This window comes from Agrilus planipennis, unplaced genomic scaffold (genome assembly GCF_000699045.2).
Source record: "Agrilus planipennis isolate EAB-ADULT unplaced genomic scaffold, Apla_2.0 scaffold2, whole genome shotgun sequence".
Lineage (NCBI taxonomy): Eukaryota > Metazoa > Arthropoda > Insecta > Coleoptera > Buprestidae > Agrilus > Agrilus planipennis.
The window spans coordinates 3,458,156-3,468,321 of record NW_020442464.1 but is presented as its reverse complement, the minus strand read 5'-3'; the positions used below and the strand labels follow the sequence as shown (position 1 = coordinate 3,468,321).

The 10,166-nt window shown below is 36.4% G+C and overlaps 1 protein-coding gene across 1 annotated transcript in view; it reads left to right on the top strand.

Moving 5' to 3' along the window:
- LOC108738638 (glutamate receptor ionotropic, kainate 1-like) overlaps nt 1-10,166 on the top strand; it is an 81,757-nt gene that overhangs the window by 23,457 nt on the left and 48,134 nt on the right. The window contains exon 2 of the mRNA XM_025981000.1: nt 8,964-9,125. Within this exon, the coding sequence (XP_025836785.1) occupies nt 8,964-9,125 (162 nt within the window). The remainder of the gene's footprint in view (nt 1-8,963; nt 9,126-10,166) is intronic.

Here is a 10,166-nt window from a genome sequence, read left to right as displayed (position 1 = left end):
TCTGAACGAGAGACTCGAATCTCTCAATAAGTGGTGTCTCGATAGACATGGTTAAAATTTTCTAAGTTCAACATATTTCAGAGATCCCAGTCTTTCTACGAGAGACTCCAGTCTCTCAATTTTTCAGATTTATTCATTCAGTCTGTCTGTGAGAGACTCGAATCTCTGAATTAACAATTTTATCGTTCGAGTCTCTCATACAGAGACTGCGGGAGATTCATAAAAACACCTAGACAATAACTGAAAGACTATGAGAGATGCTCTCGGAGACGCTGAAAGACTCTGAGAGACTGTAGAGAGACTGAAAATTTTTGTCTAGGGATAACCCGCTTTGCTAATTTTACATTCTCTGTTATTCTAATGAATGTTTTTGTAGTCGATTCGCAACCCCAAACGCACACCACTCTGGAAAAATCTTGATTATTATAGGGGAGTCCGAACATTTGTTCAGGACACTGATCGAAATACATATATGTAAATAGTAGTCAGAACCGGTCCAATTTACTTTAGAATATTCTACCTAGACAATTCTAGATATTCGAGAATATTCTAGCTATGGACTATCCCAGAAATGTTAAGGAACATTCAAGTGGATACAGTGGCGCAGTCTCACTTATTCTAAACGGGTGTTTGGCGACACTTTGGTAGAGATGACAGATGGTGACCTACCTACAGTATTAAAAACCGTCCCCACCATTCATACATTATGGTTCCTAAATATTCCTCATGTTGCACAATTGTTTATTATAAATGTAAATAGAGGACCACAGTAACTGCAGTCCGCATTTCTACCACAACTAAACCAGATATTGCTGGCGACCTCTCTACAGTTCCAAAGTTGGATGGTACAACATTAACGCAAAGTAACGTTAACTCGTAATAACTTGGCAAACTACTACGTACATTCATGTATGTGATATGTACGTGTGTAATCGGAAGGTAGTTTGTTACAGTTACATAAGCATACGAGATGAACATGATCGGATCGTAACATTGCGAGCTTATCTCACTAGTACAACCTCAAGCAATTCCGACATTATGCCCGTTATTTTATGGCTTGAGTAATTTCGTTAATGTCAGTTTGTTCAACGTAACGTCGACTTTGAAAGACATTTCCCAGAGTTTGCTATGTTCTTTTATATAGCAATCTACATACGACTTCTTCTTAAAACCAATGCATTTATTGGTGTCATATATGTATGCGTATGCGTGACTATACTGTGACCAATAATAGCTAGAGGGAGCTGAAGTCAGTAGAAACTGAAGTTTATTGGTTACTAGTTGCTGTTATACCCAAAGGAAAAGGCCATCAAGGGCAAAATAGCAGACATTGAATTTTTGATGAGAATACCAATGTATTTATTGACATATCTTCAGTACAATTCGTTAAATACAATTCCGACCTCTATTCACGCCTTATTCAGCGGTGAAAATGGACAAAATGTGACCATCATCACGATGATAGGCTTGCATGAATTGTTCTGTAGTCGCTAACAATGTTGATAAGCATTGTACTGACGACGATATTGGTTACAGTTCCTTACTTTTGGAAGTAAATTTGACGTGAGTTTCCTCTGATTTATTTGGTGACAATGTAAACTCCAAGGGGGCAGCTCTACCATTATATAAACCACGAAGAGCATACAGTTGATAAGAAACATGTGGTACAATTTTAAACGTCCCAATAACGTATCAGTTTTGGAATCTTGTAGGAAGTTGAACATTTTTGTGGCACTAAAATTTCATTAGATCCGGAATTATACAACATAAAGGTCTTCTCCCTTTAGGTTTCGATAATGCCTATATATTGCATTATACAGGCAAGCATTTCGGTTAATATTTGTTAGATCAAATTGTTGTTTTAATGATTAGTTTTCGGTTAATTTACCTTCAGCCTAAACAACTAAACATTCGATCGGATTATGAATGAATATGATAAGAGAACATCATTAATTTGGTGCTTTATGTAGAAGCAGTTGTGGTTGTAGTGCATACAGTATTCTATCTTTTGTTATGTGGCGTATTACTCTCCCTATAAACTGTCTATGATGGCATGATGTACTCAGAAAAGAATGTGTCAATAACAGAATATACCAAATTGCAAAATTTGGATATCAAACAACTATATATACTACAATAAAGAGCTAAGCATCCAATTTCAGGAAATGCTGAACAGTTAAATTTATAGTGTGCTCTCGTTTATTAAAATATTAATTATTCAATGATAATTGTGGAAATTTGGCCAGTCAGAAAATTTACACGTTACACACGTTTCTATTAACGAATATGCTCGTAAATGGTTCCAATTTTACCATGTGTTCGTTAGGAAATATGGTTACGCTTAGGTGTACTAATTAACTCAATTTGGTCCGGCTACCGCTAACATACAAATATATCGTATATATCAGTTGCATGACTACTCTGCGTCCGAAATTACTTTATTGAACTGTACGATACGTTCATCATTATCTCGATCAACTAATTTACACCAAACCGTTTCCGTAATAAATTGCGTCTGTGGCGGAGAATGTTGGTTTGCCGATGCCACCTAATAACACTGAATTATTTCGATTTCCACCAACCAGTGATGAAGTATACATTAAACTAAGAGAAATCGTGCATCCAGCTTGATTAAGATTCACGTTCTTGGTCAATATTCTGTCGAAACTGTCAGATGACGTGGATCGTGATCGCAAACTATTTGATTCTAATCAGTAGAACATCGAAAATCCTACTACGTTAGGTAGCAGCGATTAAACATCTTTAACGAATGAAGTACCGATAGCGTTGTGATCAGCGACTGTCTTAGATACCAGTCAAATGGTGGCGAAGTTAAGCAACGATAGTTTGGCTACTTCTTGGACGGGTGGCCAACCCCAGTTGATATCATACAGTTCGACACGTGCCTCGAAGGGTGTGCTAACGCGGTGGTATCCCCGATATCATCTCAGCATCCGATAAAAATTGAAGAACTAACTAATTAGAAGTTATAGGTAGGGGAGACGTCGGTGTATTGTCTCAAAACAGCAGAATTAGGCAATATCAAAAAAAAAACTTAATCATGCCCAATCATGCCTTGATATTGAGACAACATTGCGATTGCAGTGTCTTACTATTTCCTCCAAATTTCTGAGACACTTTCCATGGGCGTTCGTTGTCTTTTATTTTTATCTTCACAACCCCATTGTCTCTATTCCTTTCAATCCTGTTTGTTAGATAAATTGTTTAACAAGTCTGTTTTATCCTCTTCGTTCATTTTAATTACAATTGAATCAATACAAGCCGTCATTGATTTTCGATTTTGTTGGTTTAAGCTACAACCATCATGGAAATGCTCTGCAAATACCTATAATGCACACTCAGGTCAATTATCGTTGATATGGCATCCGATCCATACCAAATAGTACTGTTCTCATATCCTAAATCAAACGTAGTGAGCTATTATTAATAGGCAAACGTAATAAATGCCTTTCATTATGTCCACGACCATCCATCGTTACAAACATTGCGGTTCCTGTGAAATTTTGACCTGCTAAGTTGATCCATTATAAAATCGCCTAATGTCTAGATGAGCCAAACAATTTTACAGTGGTATTAATTAATATAACTGTGAAGATTAGTGAAAATTCACTAAAAAGTAATGAAAATTCACCGATTCATTTTTAGAAAGCGTTCTTTGACGAAATATCTGATAGAAGATAAAGATGACTGAAAGAATTCCATCCCAAGAGTTCCGCGTATCTTTCCCTTTTCTTTTCTGATAGAATCTGAATTGTAAGGGATATAGAAGACCTTTTGAGGTATCTCGATTCGGATAATTGTCGGCGCAAATGAGAAGGTATATAATTACCTGTGAACAGGGAGCACGTTCGGAAGGAATGACGTTAAGGCATCGCGCTGACGGAGGCGCTAATAAAATTGGAGAAATGTATTATTTAGTAGATTGAACTGAACGGGAAAGGTAAAATGCGAGGCAATAATTTCCGCAAAATCGACGCTGGAAATGTTTTTCATTATATGATCTTTCATTTCGAGTTAACACGCACAGCTCCGCGGTAGAACCGCCGATAAAAACAAACGATATTTGTTGAATTCTCATCGTTCGGTTCTTAGTCCCTTGATAATTCAAATATCGTAAACATAAAAACTTCTACAAATAATTAATAAGGGATTACTGCTCAAACGCAATGCTGTCCAGCGTAGGTAAGTCCAAAACAANGTTAATTATAATTGTAATATAACATATAAGCATAAGAAGTATTGTACATAATCATATTAAGTTGTTGTTCAAAAGAAGGAGTCCTGCCCATCTATTTATTTACCCGTTCCCTTTAAATAAGATTTGATGAGATTTTGCTGTATCCTTTCCTCTCCCTCTTGTTTTTTTAATCTCACGAAATTAATTAATGACTTTTACTATAATTAACGCTTTTAATTATATCTAAAAGCAAATAAATCTATCTTGCCGTGCCGTGTTAAGTTAAACGTATGAACACAAAGCGCAAATATCTTAAAGCAACCTAATATTTGCTTATGCACAAAGTTAATACGTGTAGCCTTAGCTCAAGACAACCTGCAAGCATATAAGTTTAAACACAGAATAATTATATGCACCGTACTACCTTATTGTTCACTCAAAGTTTTAGTATAATTTGTCGTACTCCCATAATATTAATAAAATTCATAGTGGGTTATTCTACATGCAAAATAGTAAAAATTAATATACTGTAGAGCAATCGTATGAAACTTCAATGTAAAAATGGTACTACTGTTATATATTGACGAATTTTAGTATAATTATATTAATCCAATATTAAATGCGAATTTATGTAATTTAGAATAACTTAGTCAACAATTCATCTAACAATTTCATGTTAGCTAACGGATAAAAGAGGTTAATTTACTCGAACAGTAAGTTAACTATAATTGATAAATAATTGACTAATATAATAATATTAGCCTACCATATTATATAATTGGAGAAAATAGTAGGAAATCAACACAGGGTGAGTAAAGACGGCAAGCCGCCTCACCACCCTGCATTATTTATTTCTTCGTGGTCTTGGATTCGACTATATCTCGATTATTATTGATTTCCTAAAAGTGTCGTATATATATTAGCGTCAAAGTTCGTTGTATAAGTAAATTAAAGTTTTCCTAGGAGAGCAGCACACTGCTGGATCCTTTTGTTCAGTTCGAGCACTAAAAATCTCATTAAGTACAGGATGATACGTAACGAAAATAAAAGTGCTATCGATTAAAATTCCTTTGTCGTTGTGGAATGGAAAGAATGTGAAAGTGCGTTTTCATGCGAAGGAAGCCAAACATCGATTCGTTGCTGTCTATCCGCAAAATCGAAGAATTTTCTAAGAAACTTAGATAATATTTGCTTTCGAGGTAACCGTGCGGTTCGGTTAAGTATGTGTGCTTCTCCACAACCTTTCCAAGAATTCGTATATTCTTGAGCGTGTAGGAGGCTACTAAATAGAAATAAGTTATTGTCTGGTAGTATTTACAATAATATACAGGGTGTGTATGCATTTAATGATCCTGTTTTTGTGTATATTCTACTGACGTGAGGGCGCTCCTGGTTCCATTGGACGCGCCATTTCGTGAAATATACAGGGTGTGTATGCATTTAATGATCCTGTTTTCTGTGTATATTGTACTGACGTGAAGGCGCTCCTGGTTCCATTGGACGCGGCATTTCGTGAAATACGAGGGTGGATTGATAAGTTTCCGGCCTGACCAAGAAAAACAAGGTTTTTAAAAATTTTTTTTTTTTATTTCTCAACATAATCTCCTCCAAGGCTGATACATTTCTCATAGCGGTGTTCCAGTCTATTAATGCCATCTCTATAGACTGATTCGTCAAGCTCCTCAAAATAACCATTTACAGCTTCGATTACTTCTTCATTGTCCGCAAATCTCTTACCGCCAAGCCATTTTTTGAGATTAGGGAACAGAAAATAGTCACTCGGGGCTAGGTCTGGAGAGTAAGGAGGGTGCGGCATCAATTCAAACTTTAGATCGTTGATTTTAGCCGTCGCAACGATTGACGTGTGCGCTGGTGCGTTATCGTGATGAAACAAGATTTTTTTCTTCGCCAGATGAGGTCGTTTAATTTTCACCTCGTGGCTCAAACGTTGCAATAAGTCTGCGTAGTATTGACCAGTGATAGTATTACCCTTTGCAAGGTAATCAATGTATATAATACCTCTTGCATCCCAAAAAACAGTAGCCATAACCTTGTTCGCCGAAAAAATTGTTTTTGCCTTCTTTGGAGTTGGTTCCCCTGGTCCAATCCACTGTTTAGACTGTTCTTTGGTTTCAGGAGTGTAGTGGTGGACCCACGTTTCGTCAACGGTTACGAATCGACGCAAAAATTCGCTTGGATTACGCTTATACAATGACAAATTTGCGGTAGAAATGTTTTTTCGAATCAATTTTTGGTCGACTGTTAGCAAACGCGGCACCCATCTTGCACAGAGCTTTTCCATATGCAAATGTTGGTGCAAAATATGTTGCACACGTTCATATGACATCTTACAGGTCTCAGCTATCTCACGCACTTTCAATCTGCGGTCTCCCAGCACTATTTGATGAATTTTTTCGATCATATCTGGAGTTGTGACCTCAACGGGGCGTCCTGAGCGAGGCCCATCAGAGGTGCTCACACGACCCTTTTTAAACTCGGAAACCCACTGCTTAACGGTTGAATATGACGGGGAGGATGTCCCCAGTGTTGAGTCCATCTCTTTTTTAATTTCCTTCGGCGTTAACCCCTTCAAATAAAAGTATTTGATGACAGCACGATTTTCCTGCTTTTCCATTTTTACGAAAACCACAGAGGCGTCTTGTTCAGCGTGCTGTCAAACCTACACTAGCAAGGAGATCGGGCTGAAACTATAGCTACAAGCTATCCAAGGATGGTACTATAGAATGTCACCTCAAGGTAGGCCTAGTGGCGTCATCTCTTGGTTAGGCCGGAAACTTATCAATCCACCCTCGTAAGTTATTGTCTGGTAGTATTTACAATAATATACAGGGTGTGTATGAATTTAATGATCCTGTTTTTTTGTGTATATTCTACTGACGTGAGGGCGCTCCTGGTTCCATTGGACGCGGCATTTCGTGAAATATTTAGTGGCTATCATGGAGCCGTTTACAGGTGTGAGGCGCCTGTTTTGTGTTCGTACACAATAATTCAGTGGCTGTTACGAGGCGAAGTGAGTACAGTTTACAAGACATTGTACTGAAACGTATTGACTATTTTTAACATATTGGTTAATGATGGATCCAATCTCCATTTAAACGATCATATTAACAAACATAATTGTCGATTTTGGTCTAAGAAAAATCTCCAAAGGAAACAACTTTCTTTCCATGGCTTTAAGTTCGATGTGTATAGTTATTAGCTCATACATCCTTAGAAACAAAGGAGAAATTGCAGTAACGTTCAGAGCTGAGAATTATTGTAAGATGCTGTGGAATTTAATTCCTACCTCTTCAAGAAGTTCAAGGACATAATTGCAGGACCTGATTTTAGCAGGATGAAATCAAAGAGTCGTAAACCTCCTTAAAGGGCTGCTTCCTGGGAAACTATAATCTCATGAGTCCGGATCTGACTCCTTACTCTGTGGGAATTTAGGGTACATGAAGATAATCCGCAACACCATTCCAAATACACCTTGTTACCCCTAGATAACATAAACATTTCAATTCTTCATAGTTTCTAGTTGGGTATACCTTATTAAGACCTACCCTGTATACGCACATATGTTTGACGGTATGACGGTTTAAGAAAATCAATTTTTGAACGCTATTTTTATTGTGAAAAAAGCGAACTTTAAGGAATAATATATAGATAAGTAATGCTGGAATTGTTGTTTAATAGATACCATGATATAGCTCGGTTTCCCGACTTGCGGGACAAATGATCTATAAATAACTTTAGGTTGACGAATAAAAATTTTAGATTTAAACCGATAGTAAAAGAAAGAGTTCAAGAAGTTTGCGATAGCGAACTTAAGATGAAACCGACTTGAATGTGTGTGTTGCAGTTTAAGTGTAGGTACTTAAACGTATTGGTAAGCCATCAAATATAAGACCTCCTTATAATGGTTCTAGTCAGCAGATAAAAATTTTGAAAGCTGCAATTTCCTTCAATCATCTCACGATCTTTTCCTTTTTTGTTCCGTCGTCATCCATTTTTTTCCAATGTGAAAACTTTTCTAATGACCTAACACACACAGAAGCACGGTATTTCTATCACTTATTATCATCAATCATCANTTTCAAACCCCTTTTGTGTATTTATCGTGTTTATTATTGTTTAAACTTTAATATTACCGAACCAACGATTAGGGTTAATTAGTTTCTCAAACATATTCCGTTTTAGGGCCTTATCTCGGTAAATACTTTTATAAATGGCAATCGTTTGTATGGAGCATAAATTCAAGGGAAATATAAACTGCAGTACGGTAGCTATGCAAATTGAATTACATAACCGTAATCCACTTTTAGGAGGTGCACAAACTTTGCGGCTTTACGTTACCATCTTAAATGTAAATGAATGTGTCTTGCAAACGTATAAAGTTCCTATTTACAAGATGTTTTCCAGGTACCAGCGTCTTACCAATACATGTTCGGATTCAAACTATTAGTAATAATGAAATAATCGATATTCAAAAGGCAATACCAGCTTTAAAATGCTTTTTCAATTGTAAAATTTTGGAAAGGTACAGCTTAACAAAAATAAAAAAAAAAACACTAAGGGGCGGATATTAACTAACGAACTGCATTCTTNAAAATCGTGAAGTCAACCAAAAAACTTTTTGCGACAAAATTCTTTAACAAAGTTATATGCAATTTACTGTCATTTTATGTGAGAATTCCGTAAATGTTTCACATTATTCTGAGTGTCATATAATTCGAATATAAATATTTTTTCATTGTTCCAGGTGCTTTATTCACCGAGGATCAGAAAGACACGAGTTTGGAGTTAGCCTTTAAATACGCCGTCTATAGGATTAATAAGGATCCTAATCTGTTGCCAAACACAACACTTGTTTACGACATACAGTACGTTCCAAAAGATGACAGCTTTCGTACTTCAAAGAAAGGTATGCTTTTAGTGTTAATAATCTATCTTCATTACTGCAACATCAATTCAAAACATTCGCATAATTGAATTAATAACGTCAACCAATTAGTAACATTTAAATCGGTTATATTTTATCAATTTATTTGTTACTGTTTAGAATTTTGCTTCCATAGCAAATCCATACAGCTAGTATCATCAGCTTTATCTTCTGTCAGAGCACAGTAGGTGGGTAATTTTTTTCGGTTATGAAAAAAGTTCGAACACTAATCTTTCTACCTCAAATCTTCTTTTGTAAGTCAGTGTATGTAGGCTCAGTGAGTTGATGTAAAATCTGTCATCTTACGTAAAATAAACTGTCAGAAAATAGGCGATAAGGGGTCGAGGTTGATAAAAGGAAAAACTTACACAATGTAAACTTTTCTTTATTTCCAGCATAGGTACATAAAAAAATAATATGGACGTATGTAATAATAATAATAAGAACCATCGTTGTGTATAGATGAATTTTATTCGGTTGTCCGAATTGTTTACTGTTTTTAACAAAGTAGATTTTCGATTGGTATAGGTAGTGTAGAATGGCATGAGCCTTCACATGCGCGAAAGACATGCTATATTGCATCATATTGTACATTTAAAAAACATTGATGGTCAATGCTATTAAAAAATATAAATATAAGTCAGTAAAAGGTCGAAGTTTTGTCACTTTTATTTCAAACATCTTAATAAGGTTTATGGTACATCCTCGAGAAGCACTGGATATTGGGATATTGTTATTGCATTTACTGTACTCTAGCGTCATTATCGTCCGGTATCCTACCATGTTTAGACTATTGCTTGGCATTCGAGGGGATGCCGGTTTGATTCCGAGTCCGTCTGCCTTGATCCAAGTTTTCCTTGGACCACTTAGGCAAATGCTGAGGCAGTAATATTCCACAGATAATGTTTCATTCTCTTCTGTCTTCATTTCGTCCGTCTCATCTTTCTCACCCGAACCACCACCCACCCATTCCCACGATTCCTGAAAGCAGGCTGAAGAGGGCCTTCCGCCCTACCTTCCGGC